This window comes from Leucoraja erinacea, chromosome 9 (assembly GCF_028641065.1).
Source record: "Leucoraja erinacea ecotype New England chromosome 9, Leri_hhj_1, whole genome shotgun sequence".
Taxonomy (NCBI): domain Eukaryota; kingdom Metazoa; phylum Chordata; class Chondrichthyes; order Rajiformes; family Rajidae; genus Leucoraja; species Leucoraja erinaceus.
In genome coordinates this window covers 51,613,769-51,628,126 of record NC_073385.1, presented here as the reverse complement: position 1 = coordinate 51,628,126, position 14,358 = coordinate 51,613,769, and the positions used below count along the sequence as shown (strand labels likewise).

Here is a 14,358-nt window from a genome sequence, read left to right as displayed (position 1 = left end):
ATTTTGACTGAATTGCTAATGACAGTGCACAAGATGGTACTGTTTTGGTACTGTTACAGCATTGGCTTGCTGTACAATAAATGGTCACTTCAATTAGAATGGTTACCTACCTCCTTCCTTCACTCCTAAGCATCCTTTCAACTCGTGCAGTGAAATGGTTTTGTCCTCGTTCAAATCACAGTAATCAGTGAATTTCCGTCCGCATTTCTTGGGCTTGGCTTTCTTCCTCAAGAAGCGTTTGAATGGCTTCATTTCCTTCTTGTGGATGTTGTTGCTGCTGTTCTTGTCCAGCTGGCCAAAGTACCAGTGCACCACTCGCTCCTCCAGAGTGTGGCTTGGGTCGGGCTCTGGAAACCTGCATCGAAAAAGCAGAATTAAAGCTGCCTGGAGCAAGGTTATTTTCTAGCAGGCATATATGATGATTTGTTTAAAAACTTGGTAGTTATTAATGACTTTTACAACAGTATAGCATGGGAATGGGTCCTACAGCCCACAATGTTTGTGCCAGACATGCTGCCACATTAAACTGATCTCATGATCCATATCACTCTATTCCATACGCTTCCATGTACCTATCTAAAAGCCTCTTAAACAGCACTATCGTAGCTGCCTCCACCACCACCCCTGGCTACGGGTTCCTGGCCCTCACTATGTGAAAATACTTATCTCGTACATCTCCATTAAACTTTCCCACACACGTTATAGCTCTAGTGTCGGACAGTTCCAGTGTGGGGGGAAAAGGTTCTGATTGTCTACCCTGTCCACTTTAAGCCCATTCAGAACCTGCTTTCTGGGTTGAGAGCATCCCTCATGCAAAGTGGAGGAACAGCACCTCATATTCTGCTTGGGGAGTCTGCATCCTGGTGGCATGAACATTGAATTCTCCCAATTTTGTTAGCCCTTGCTGTCTCCTCCCCTTCCTATCTCTCCCTCAGCCCTCGGGCTCCTCCTCCTTTTTCCTTTCTTCTCCCCACCCCCCCCCCATCAGTCTGAAGAAGGGTTTTGGCCCGAAACGTTGCCTATTTCCTTCGCTCCATAGATGCTGCTGCACCCGCTGAGTTTCTCTAGCATTTTTGTGAACCTCAGGTTAATTGGCTTCTGTAAATTGTCCTTAGTGCGTAGGATAGAACTAATATACGAGGATCATTGCTCACGGACTTGGTGGGCTGAAGGGCCTGTTTCCGCGCTACATCTCCGAAACTAAAACTAAACTAAAACTGCTGTCCCACAATCGCCTGCATTGGTCCTCAATCTTCAGTGAGTTTGTCCATATCCTGAAGTGAAATGTCACATCAGGGTTGGTGTGCACTGAAAATCATTTCATATCTATACAAGAGCAGGAAAATATATACACCCTTAAAAATCTTTGCTTATATCATCCTGTGAGTCAGTTGTTATTGTCAACTGCCATCCAGCATGGCAACCCTGCCAGCAAGAGATACCATTAAAAATGGAACAAAATAAACAGTGGCCAGTAATTGCTCAGTTTGTGTATATTATCAAGTGTAGCAGTCTCCAGTATGTTTGTGGGCATGCTTTTGAAGGTCATCTCAACATCAGGAGATAGAATATTGTTTCTACATTAAAATGCTTGTCATCAAATGTGTGCATCCAATGCACTACTTCTGCATCAAAAACCAACGTGGAAAAAATAGGCATCGCAGCGGCGCAACTGGTAGAGCTGCTGCCTCACCGCACCAGAGACCCAAGTTCGATCCTGACCTCGGGTTGTGTATGTGCGGAGTTTGCACATTCTCACCGTGACCATGTGGGTTTCCTCTGGGTGCTGCAGTTTCCTCCCTCATCCAGAAGATTTACAGGGTTATCAGTTAAATGGCCTCTTGTAAAAGACCAACCCTGGCAGCATGTTCCAGGCACTCAGCACTCTCTGTGCAAGACAACTTGCCCCACACATCTTCGTTAAACTTTGCACCTCTCACCTTAAAAATCACCGGTAAATGAATTCTAATTTTTAATCTTTAAAGATCACCTCGAACCACAATGAAAAAAAAAAAATATCACAGCAGATACAAATCATTTTAAAATGTCACTCGTGTCTGCATGCCATACACAAAGCTGGAACAGACCGTAAATAAGTTCAGAAAATGATGGAAAGATTGAGCAGGTTAGGCAGCATCTGCGTGGAGACAGAGTTAATGATGCAGATTTTAAAATGTTAAATCCCGAGGACTTCATCGGAAAGTCTTCAATCTGAAACGTTTCTCTTCCCACATGTGGCCTGATCTGCTGAGGATTTCCGGCATTTTCTGTTTTTAATTTAGGTAAGGCAGCATCTGTGGCAAGGGAAATAGTAATCAGAACTGGAAAAGCGATAAACCAAGCAAGTTTTGAGTTGCTTGGGGGGAAGGAATGGGGGATGGAGAGAACAAGATAACCTTGCATGTTCCATTGCTGAGATGATCTGAGAGGCATGGCGACCCAAAGATATTTAAATAACCCGAGAGCATGTTGGAGTACGTTGCACTTCATTTGAGGAGTTTAAAAGAGATGTGCAGGGCAAATTTACTTCCCCCGCAATAAGAGTGGTGGGTGCCTGGAACACGCTGCCAGGGGTGGTGGTGGTGGAGGCAGATTTGATTGTTGCATTTAAAAGTCCTTTGGATAGGCACGTGGGCATATAGGAAACGGCGGGACATGGATCAAGCCAGGCACAAGAGATTGGTTTCTCTTGGCATCATTGTGGACATTGTGGACCAAAGAGTCTGTTCCTGTGCTGTACTCGAATGTTGCATACTTTGACCACATTTTCATTAAGAATTTAACAATGTTCCACCTCATTAGTAAAAATGCATAATCCAAGGCGTAGCTATGGGCACGCGCATGGGCCTCTTTGTAGGGTACGTCGAACAATCCTTGTTCGAGGTGAACCATGGCCCTATCCCCGAACTCTACCTCCGCCACATCGACGACTGCATTGGTGCTACCTCCTGCACCCATGCAAAACTCACTGACTTCATCCATTTCACCACTAACTTGCATCCAGCACTCAAATTTACCTGGACCATTTCCGACATCTCCCTACCGTTTCTGGACTTCACTATCTCCATCGCAGGTAACAGACTACATGACCGACATCCACTATAAACCCACTGACTCCCATGGCTATCTGGACTACACTTCTTCCCACCCTGCTTGGTAGTTCATGCTTTCTCCCTCTTTCCCCTCCCCTTCCCAGCTCTCCCACAGCCCGCTGTCTCTGCGTCTTCATTTCTTCTTCCCACCCCCACATCGGTCTGAAGAAGGGTCTCGACCCGAAACATCACCTACTCCTTCGCTCCATAGATGCTGCCTCACCCGCTGAGTTTCTCCAGCATTTTTATCTACCTTCTACATGATGGGATGTGAATTGATTTTGTGGCCTGAGAAAAATCTAACATTTTGTTCATGTAGCAGAGACCCATTTCAGATTTTCTTTTAAAAACAGAAACTGGCAGGATTTATGAGTAATTAATTGCTGTTTGCATATAGCATCACATCAAGGTTTCATGTTTGTTCTTCAGGCTTTCTAGGTTGACGGGTGTTGGATATTTACCGAAAAGGAAAGGAAATGAGCAATGAATATACCCTAAAAACGAGTATCTTGCCAGATAAAGCATGGCTGCATGTACTAATGGAATGTGGACTACATAAAAAAGTAACAGCTGCCAATATTTTACACTTCTTGATGCCTGGAAATGCTTAAAATGTACACTTTTTGGTGGAAAATGGGATGGTGTAGCTTCTGCTTAAATATACTTTTGATTCACTGAACTAAGGATGCAAAACATGCCTTCAGTAATTGTATAAATTGCAAATATTCTCCTCAGCTTTATCTGACAGGTTTTCTAATAGAAGTGGTCGGGGGGGGGGGGGGAGAGAATTGGAATATACATGGAATTCTGTGGGGAATTTGAGGTCTTTGCTGAAGTTTCTACGAGGAAACAGAATATTTTCCCAGCATTTGCCTTCCAAGCATAGCAAATAGCAGTCAGAGGGCAAAGGTGCCTCGCAAATCTATCTCAACCTCAACCTTAGGAGGACACCAGCCTCCCAGGGAAACCATCCCTTAGATGTCACAGAGCAAAACCACCAAATGAATTATAGATTAAAACTAAGGAATAAAATTGAAATAATAGCATAAAATGCCCTTTGTTGAATGAACATTCTGGGCGGTAATATTTAGGTAGCGCACAATCTTGATGAATATTAGTCGACCGTTTATTAGTGTCAATTCCTCTGATTATTTTGGGCACTTTCTGTTTATACCTCAGTTGTTAAGGATGGACCCAGGTTTAAGGTAACGCCAGGACAATTCCAGGTAGGGAACTTGCATAACTGATGGGAAATAAAACGTTTGTCCCATCAATCATGAGGAGATTGTTTTACACCCTAATAAATGTAAGGGAAGGGATGGGAAGGCTCCTTACATTAACCCATTTCAGCACCTTGGGCATCCTAAGAGGTGGAAAGGGTGCAGAGAATATTCACGAGATGTTGCCAGGAATCAAGGGCCTGGGCTATAGGGTGAGGTTGAGCAGGCTAGGATTCTATCCCTTGGAGTGCAGGAGGATGAGGGGTGATCTTATAGAGGCGTACAAAATCATGAGAGGAATAGATCAGGTAAACGCATAGAGTCTCTTGCCCAGAGTAGGGGAATCGAGAACCATAGGACATGGGTTTAAGGTGAGGGGGAGGGGGGAAAGGAGGGACAGATTTAATAAGAATCTGTGGGGTAACTTTTTCACACAAAGGGTGGTGGGTGAACAAGCTGCCGGAGGAGGTAGTTGAGGCAGGTACTATTGCAATGTTTAGGAAACATTGAGCCATGTACATGGATAGGGCAGGTTTAGGGGGATACGGGCCAAATGAAGGCAGGTAGGACTAGAGTAGATGGGGCATGTTGGCTGGTGTGGGCAAGTTGGGCCAAAGGGCCTGTTTCCACTCTGTAAGGTTCTATGACTCAAAGAGCATGAAAGGAGGAATAGCTAACCATGAAGAAGGTTGGTTTGAAAGCAATCAATGATATGGACCAAAGGCCTGATTTTGACATTTTCAGCAAGGAACAAGAGTCTGGAAAACATGACCCTTGCCCTGTGGCTTTCCGACAATTAATTTTAGGTGGTTGGAAAATCAAAGCTAATGGGTCGATGATCCCTCAATCAGTGCTCTGTGGGAGTTCAGCTCTTCAGAATTGACAGGAGGCTATTTGTCAGATCCAGTTTAGTTTGGCAACACGCAGACTCATGAGTGGTTGGCTCTTCCAAACTTCAGGCATGCAACAGCCAAAGTCAATTCTTTCAGTGCGGCATCACTGTTTAAGATTTGAATTTTTGTCTCTGCTTTTATCCTGCTGTCTGGTACAGAGACTGCCTTTTACGGAAAAATTTTACATACACTGCACAGTTTATACTGCCGTGGATCGTTACATTGTTAATAAACAATCAATGGTTATCTCCCCAAACTTATTTTCCCTTTCCAATGTAATTACTCCAAATGGGAAATGATTCTGGTGCCTTGCATTCTGGTGCGTCACTGGTATGTTCTATATAAACATTCCTTTAGGTTTTTTTCAAACACAAAATTTGGGCCCATGTTTAAATATTTTTCTTTTCTCCTCATAATCTCCCACATCAGGCACCAGTCTCTGTGCTGTTATCAGAATATCCCCTAGTGCCTTGCCCGATGATTACCTGCTCTCCCATTGGGATTCACGCCAGGTCTGTTTTGCATCTACCACTCCACTGTACAACCGAGACAGATCTGCAAATCATCAAACCCCGTCCACAGGGACAACCTTGTGCGATAGTGCAATACTGGGTATGAGGGAGTCAATAGCACTGCATCTCACATTATTTTGATTTCCATCAATTTCAATGCGATCGAACAAGTCCGTGTCTGAAGAAAGGTCCTGGCCCGAAACGTCACCAATCCTTTTTCTCCAGAGATGCTGCCTGGCCCGCTGCAGCACTTAATGTCAATCTCTGTGTCCATTTCTACTTTGATCTTGGATGTTAGTTGATCTTCTTTGAGGGGGGTGGAGGGGGAAGGGGGGGGGGGGGGGGGGGGGGGGGGGGGAGTGAAGATTTGATTTGAATTCTGCAATTCCAACCTTTGAAAATGACACTGTGCTGGAAATATGTCTTTAATTCCAGGGCTTTGCTCAACAATTGGGGATTGCCGTGCAAAACACAGTTAGGCAGTTTTGGCGTTCTCTTTCAAGGCCTGAGAGGGTATTACACCTCTGACACATCAAAATTCGGGACACATTATTAAAGTGTGCATTTCAAGACCACAGGTGTTTAAGATCATGAAATCATAAGGTTTAGAGGGATATGGGCCAAACGTAGGCAGGTGGGACTAGTGTAGATGGTTGGTGTGGGCAAGTTGGGCCGAGGAGCCTCTTTCCACGCTGTATGACTCTATGACTCAATGAGCATAAAAGGGGGAATGCTGCACAAGCATTGTATTCCACAGTGCCACTATCCCAATCCAGACCCTCAACCTTCCGGTGAATCTCCTCTATGCTTTATTCAGCCCAATTACATCCTTCCTAAAGTGTGGTGACCAAAATTACACACAATACTCCGTACATTCTAACCAGTGGTTAGTAAAGTTGCAACCTAACCTTTGAACTTTTAAATTCTATCTATGCCTTGATCTGTGAAGGCAAGCATGCCATATGCCTTCTTCACCACCCCATCTGCCAGAGTTGCTACTTTCAGACAACTATGGACTCGAACACCAAGGTTCTTCTGTTTATCAACAGTCCATAGCTCTTGGTATTTACGGTATATGTCCTGCCTCTATTACACTTATCAAAATGCATCGCCTCACACTTGCCAGCATTAAATTCCATTTCCCAACACTCCACCCAATTTTTCATCTGATCTATATTCCGTTGACGCCTTAGATTTTCCTTTGTCATTATTCAAAACACCACAGATTTTCTTGCCATCTGTAAACTTACTAATCATACACCCTACATTCACATCAAATTTATTGAACCGTAGCACAAACCACAGGGGTCCCAGTTCACCAGACATTGAAACAGAGAAGCATCTTCCCACCACAATGTCTGCCTCCCATCACCAAGCCAATTTTAGCTCCAATTATCCAGCTCGCCTTGTATAACCATGTGCCTTGACCTTCTGGACTAGCATCCCATGTGGGATCTTCACAAATGCCAGCAGTGTCCATTCCCCAGTCTACAATGTCTACTCCCCAGCCTTCACCCTTCTTAGTAACCTTCTCGAAAAAACGCAATCAAATTAGTGAAGGTAGACACAAAATGCTGGAGTAACTCAGCGGGTCAGGCAGCATCTCTGGGGAGAAGGAATGGGTGATGTTTCAGGTCAAGACCCTTCCTCAGACTGAACTGATGAGTTCAACTTCAGCGGGTGCAGCAGCATCTATGGAGTGAAGGAAATCGGCAACATTTCGGGCCGAAACCCTTCTTCAGACTGAGTTTCTCCAGCACTTTTGTCTACCTATGATTTTCCAGCATCTGCAGTTCCTTCTTAAACACATAATAAGTTCAAATTAGTTAGGCAGGATCTCCCACTCATAAAGTTATATGCTGACTTTTTCCGAGCCACTCCTGCCTTTCCAAATTTACCCAAAACCCATTTTCTCCCATAATTTCCCAACCGCTGACACAAGGCTCACCAGCCTGAGGATAAGTATCCCCCCCCTCCCACCCCAGAGCCAAATATCTGGCCTTCATCCTCGCTGGTCTGCTTCACGCTTCACTAGACAGGCTGCAAAGTTGCCCCTCATAATGTCTTAAGGTTATAAGTGACAGGAGCAGAATTAGGCCATTCAACCCATAATGTCTACTCCGCCATTCAATCATGGCGGACCTATCTCTCCCTCCTAAACCTCCATCAATCCAAGCCGGCCCAAGAAAGCTCTCCCAAGAAGCCCGCCAAGTTCTGCCCTTGTACTAACCACGTTGGCCCGATGCAGTGAAACTGAACTCACAACTATGTGAGGAGGAAATTCTACCCCACCATCATTTCACAGTGCAGTGGACTGAAGCAGGAAACACTTAAGTCATTGCCTTTGTTCCTCTGTGAAGACTCATAAATAATTTTTTTTGAGCAGGGAATTTTAAAGTCCAATGCAGCACACTTCAGACAAGTCACACTACATAACTTTCACATTCATCCACTGTCTTCCAGCTCAGCCACAGAAACATTCTGGGCTGGTGACCTTCCAGAAATGACACATTTTACACTCACTGCCAACGAATCTGCTTCCATTCTTTAATTCCACTGCTGATGGCTTTGCACTGACAGGAGGACATGTGCAAAACATTATTTAACGCGAGTCACCTCGAAACAATGATACAGTGGTCTCCCCATTCTGAGCAGCGGTTTCTAAATGTGATATTCCACCAGAGGGCACTGAATGTAAAACTAATTTAGTTCAGTTTAGTTTAATTTAGTTTAGTTTACTGTCACGTGTACCGAGGTGCAATGAAAAGCTTTTTTTGTCAGCTGAAAGGCTATACATGTTTACAATCAATACATCCAGAGTGTACAGATACAGGATTGAGGGAATAACGTTTAGTACAAGATAAAGTCCAATAAAGCCCAATTAAAGATAGTCTGTGGGGTCTCCATTGTGGTAGATGGGAGGCCAGAACCCCTCTCTATTGTCTCTATGACCCCTCTATTGTCTAGTTGGTGACAGGATGGTTCATTTGCCTGATAACAACTGGGAAGATACTGTTCCTGAATCTGGACACAATCATTTTCACACCGGTTTCTTTTGCCTGATGGGAGAGTGGATAAGAGGGAGCCTTTACCAACTTACTAACAAAATTAGAGGGTGTTGAGAAAATAAAAGGCTGTTTGACCTAATGCTTAGCTCCACTGTTTATCACCTTGATGGAGACCTCGACTGAATAACTCAGTGTATTGCCCAGAAACAAGCCCAATTATCTCAGTCTTGAAAAACTGATAGGTTTAAAAAAACTCGCCCATTGTCACACCATCTACAAGGCTTCATGAGAGGGTGTCAATTTTTTACTGCCCACTATTTGATAAATTGTTTCCTGAATAGACTGGCTCGGAATTAAAAAATCATGCCTGCTTGTTCCCACATCCCTTTTCCTGCTTATCTTTTCAACATTTTAAACATTTTTGAACAGGTCATCTCTACATTCAAGCCAACTTTCTCCTTCCCCTTCCTCTGGCGTCATTCAACCTCTTCGATCCCAATCTAACACTGTTTGTCTTCTCATCTCTGGTCTTGCTCCATCCATCGGCCTATCAAAAGCCCCACCCGTCACCTATATCCACCTATCACTCACCAGGCTTTGTGCTTTTGTGCTGCCCTGACATCTCTTCCAACTTTTCTCCCCCCCCCCCCCCCCTCCCCCTCCCCCCCCCTCCTCCTTCCCTCCTCCCCCCCCCCCCCCCCCCCCCCCCCCCCCCCCCCCCCCCCCCCCCCAATCAAAAATACATGGCACGGTGGTGCTGTGGTAGAGTTGCTGTCTTACAGTGCGAGAGACACAGGTTGAATCCTGACTTCGGGTGCTGTCTGTATGGAGTTTGGACGTTCCCAGTGCCCATGGGTTTTCTCCAGGTGCTCCGGTTTCCTCCCACACTCCAAAGACGTACAGGTTTGCAGGTTTATTGGCTTTGGTAAACATTGTAAATTGTCTTTAGTGTGTAAGATAGCACTAGTGTATGGGTCGGGGTGGACTTGATGGGCCGAAAGGCCTGGTTCCGCACTGTATCTCTAAAGTTTAAAGTCATTTAAATGTGGGCGGAGATTCTGTGGGGGAGACTTTGTATAATTAAATTTTTATTTTAATGTTTATCAATTTCTAGAAGCATTTAAATTATTTTAAAGTAATTTTAATATGGTAATTATTTTGATGTTCTTTACTACTGACTTTAGAGATGCAGTGTGCAAACAGGCCCTTCGGCCCACCGTGTCCATGTCGTCCTGCCAGCACTAGTATACTATCCTACACATCAAGGACAATTTACAATTTACAGAAGCCAATTAATCTAAATACCCGTACACCTTTGAAGTGTGGGAGGAAACCGGAGCTCCCGGAGAAAACCCATGCAGTTACAGGGAGAACGTACAAACTCCGTACAGACAAGAACCCATGGTCAGGATCGAACCCGGGTCTCTGACGCTGTAAGGCAGCAACTCCGCCACTTTGCCACTGTGCCACTGTACTTGGACAGTTTGCCTGCTATCAGTGGCGCTTCAGAGTCGCCCCAAAAGCTACCAATGGCAGTGAGCTGTGTCAGGCCACCAGCAGAGGGCAGTGTCCAAGGGTTGCCCACTCCTTTGAGTCCAGTTCCAAAGGGTCAGTTTAGTTGGCCCTACTTATCCAGAATCCTATTATTGTAGGTGGACACAGGTTCAACCAGTAGGCCCAGTACAAGTCTGCCCTTTCAGAATCGCGGTAAGCGTTATAGCACGTTCTCACAAACTAAATCCATGGGCAGAACAACTTGATACCATACACAGAAGCTGTACAGCTGAAATCATTGAAAACAGCCAACACCAACCGTGGGGAAAGCCAATTTAGCAATTGAGCCTGAACTGGAAGGATTTTACCTTATTCTGTAGAGAAACGTTTACCCTTTTCTCCCCCCCCCCATTCTCGTTATCTAGGATCAGAAGCCATCCACTGGTTATAATGCAAAAGGCTTTAACATATTTGTAATCTGCTGTCAATTTCACTTGTATTAGAACTAAGCCAAAAATGATGAAGAATGTGTGCCGAGGCTGCTTGTTTCTCTGAATCATACTTTTGTTTTTTTAATAATTCAACAATGTTATCCCATGACTGGCAAGTGTAGCTGAAGTTGATTCGAGCCAGGAATAGCAATTCCAAAATAAATACAGAAACAGTAATAGTTTTTTGTCTGGTATACAAAACCTCCTCAATATTTTGGCCACAGGCACGCCATTTCTGAAGTTCAGGAAATTGCCATTAATCCTGAGTCTCTCTCATTTGTGCATCATTCTAATGTACAGCTGCTAACACGGATTTCAGCACAACACCGTGAGCAGGTTATGTGTTGCTTAAACACTGCTCTTGGTAAAGAGAGCGGCACAGTGGCGCAGCGGTAAAGTTGCTGCTTACAGTGCTGGAGACCCGGGTACAACCCTGACTATGAGTGTTGTATGTATGGAGTTTGTACAGAACGTCCTGTGCCAAGTGGGTTTTCTCTAGCTGCTCTGCTTTCCTTCCACACTCCAAAGACGCACAGGTTTGTAGGTTAATAGGCTTCGGTAAAAATTGTCTAGTGCAAGATTACATTCCAGTAACCTCCGATTAAAGATAGATCAAAGGTCTCCATGGAGAGTGGATGGGTCAAGACCACTCTCTAGTTGGTGAGAGGATGGTTCCGTTGTCTGATAACAGCTGGGAAGAAACTGTCCCTGAAGCTGGAGGTGTGCGTTTTCAAACTTCTGTATCTCTTGCCTGATGGGAGAGAGGAGAAGAGGGAGTGACCGGGGTGAGACTGGTCCTTGAATATGCTGGTGGCCTGGCCGAGGCAGGGTGAAGTGTAGATGGAGCCAATGGAAGGGAGGTTGGTTTGTGTGATGGTCTGGGTTACATCCACAACTCTTTGCAATTTCTTGCGGTCTTGGATGGAGCTGTTCCCAAGCCATGCTGTGATGCATCATTATAAACACTATATATATGGCGCATCTGTAGATGCAAAGAGCCAGTGGTTGTTGACAGAAGTGGCATCAAGTACAAACTGACTGGCATCAGGTACAGGTAGTAAGTGTTCATTATAATGCCCCTGTCCCACTTAGGAAACCTGAACGGAAACCTCTGGATACTTTGCGCCCCACCCAAGGTTTCCGTGTGGTTCCCGGAGGTTGAAGGTGGTTGCCGGAGGTTGCAGGTAGTGGAAGCAGGTAGGGAGACTGACAAAAACCTCCGGGAACCTCCGGGAACCTCCGGGAACCTCCGGGAACCGCACGGAAACCTTGGGCGAGGCGCAAAGTCTCCAGAGGTTTCCGTTCAGGTTTCCTAAGTGGGACAGGGGCTGAAGGACAACAGGGATGTTTCAGCCAGCATCAGTCATGGCAATACCAGCGTCAGTTACAGTGAGACTGTAAACTACCACAGAAGACCCTGAATTTAACAATGCACAAGAACTATTTTATGCCCAACTCTTAATTCCTTACCAGTCAAAAGCCTTTTCAAATATAATATAATAGCCCCATCTGAGTAACATTAAGGTAATACCTCTCTCAGAGGTTAGAGAAAAAAGGCTTGACATCTGATTCAATCTTGACTCTGTTTCATAATTGCTATATTTAATGTAAACTGAAGATTTAACTTTATATACTTAAATATATAATTGCATCATTTTCATCGATCTTTCTCCTCCCGCCATTAATCCTTCACAAAGTCTCTATGCAGACATGTTTCCTTCCTTCACTTCTTCCAGAGCTATGCAACTTCAAAATATTGTTTTAAGGTTTAGCACAATAGCATAATGGTTAGGTTGTGGGCAAACAGCTGCAGTCCCAGAGTATTAAATCAAAGATTTGCACTCAAAGTGAAAATAAAAGGCCATACCTTTAGAAAGGACATGAGGAGGAATTTATTTAGTCTGAGGGTGGTGAATCAGTGGAATTCATTGCGATAGATGGCTGTGGAAGGCAATGGATATTTTTTAAGGCAGAGATTGATAGATTTGTGATTAGTAAGGATGTTGGGGGTTATGAGGAAAAGGCAGGAGGATGGGGTTGAGAGGGAAAGATGGATTCCACCGATTCACCATTCTCTGTCTAAATAAATTCCTCCTGAATACATGAAGGTACGTCCTATTATTTTCAATTTGAGTGCAAATCGGAGCAACTGGAGAAAACCCACGTGGTCACAGGAAGAACATACAAACTCCAAGCAGACAGCACCTGTAGTCAGGATTAAACCCTTGTCTCTGGCACTGTAAGGCAGCAGCATTACCACCGCACCACTGTGCTGCTCAAAAAATGCACAGCTTCAATATTCCTTAAAGCCGCAAGCATTGGAATAATTGCTGTGTTTACTGCAGGCTGCAATGCTCATATAAATACTATAAACTAAGAAAGTGAGATGTTACCTCGAAAATAACAATTTCTCAAGCAGTTGTCTCTTAGCCCACATTTAAATGGCAACACAATCAGTAAACACTGGGCTTCAGGCAACAGACCACAAGACTCTGGTAGCTTACACTGCGCAATTAGCCAAGAATGTACAAGTGGGTGGAAATGATGCAGCATGATGCCATGCGTCAGACTCTGTTTGGTTTGCTGAGGGCAGGTTCACTGAAGGTTCGCTGCTGGGCTCTGAGAAAATACTCTAAATTTACACGATTTTACTCTTTAGGAAAGAATAGGCTTAGGAGTTACCTGACTAATGCCCAAGTTGACGTTTGATTCTAATTGGAGGTTGGGGAGGGCAAGGTTTAGGTTTAGGCTTATTGTTGCCACAAAGTAGAGAGGTACAGTGAAAAGCTTGGTTTTGCATGCCATCCAAATAGTTTAGATGATACCATACATAAATACAATCGTCAGACTCAGGTAAATACGTCGTGCAAAGGGGAAAGGTCTCATCTTATTTGATGTAGTTTTTGTGAACTCTCTTCCGGTAGGCGGCGCGACTCTCGTCAGCAGCGGCCTCTGCAGCCCGTCCGCGTTTTTATTATTTTTTGTCTATGTTTATATGTAGTTTTTGTTATTTTCTGTTGGGATGTGTGTGTGGGGGGGTGGGGGTGGGGTGGGAGGGAGGGGGCAACTTTTAAATCTCTCCCTGCACGGGAGACCCGACCTTTTCTTGTCGGGTCTCCGTTGTCGTTGGGGCTGCAATGAGGAGCGGCCTCCAACAGGAAGAAGACCGGGGACTCTGGTGCTGACTCACCTCACCGTCGCGGAGCTGGCCGAGTCCAGAGCGGGTGGAGCGCTGCTGCTGCTGCTGCTGCTGCTGCTGCTGCTGCTGCTGCTGATTCGGAGGCTGCAACTGCGGGTCTGCGGACGGCGGCACCGGGAGCCCGCGGGTCCCTGGAGGGAGACCGCTTTTCAGGGCTCCTGCAACGGCGACTTCTCCCGCCCGAGTTGCGGGGTTGAAGAGCTCCTGGAGCGGGGCCTGACATCACCGCCCCGCGCGGCTTGGAATGGCCGCGGGACTCTGTGAGTGCACGCCGGGGGCTTCAACATCAAGACCCGGTGTGCGACCTTGCATCACCCGGCGTGGCTTTAATGGCCGCGGGACAATTGCCATCGCCAGCCGGGGGCTTTGACTTTGACTCTGACATCGGGGGGGGGGAGAGTGCAGTGGAGAGATAAGTTTTTTTTGGCCTTTCATCACAGCAATGTGAT

At 45.4% G+C, this 14,358-nt stretch overlaps 1 protein-coding gene across 3 annotated transcripts in view; it reads right to left on the bottom strand.

Moving 5' to 3' along the window:
• The window catches only part of smoc1 (SPARC related modular calcium binding 1), a 195,062-nt gene that overhangs the window by 33,533 nt on the left and 147,171 nt on the right, over positions 1-14,358 (bottom strand). Inside the window, exon 11 of one of the 3 annotated variants that reach the window (XM_055640812.1) lies at positions 111-355. The exons of 1 other annotated variant lie outside the window; for it this stretch is intronic. In XM_055640812.1, coding sequence (XP_055496787.1) covers positions 111-355 — 245 coding nt within the window. Of the gene's footprint in view, positions 1-102; positions 356-14,358 lie in introns of those variants that run through there. One more of the 3 variants, XM_055640813.1, reaches the window with a different exon arrangement.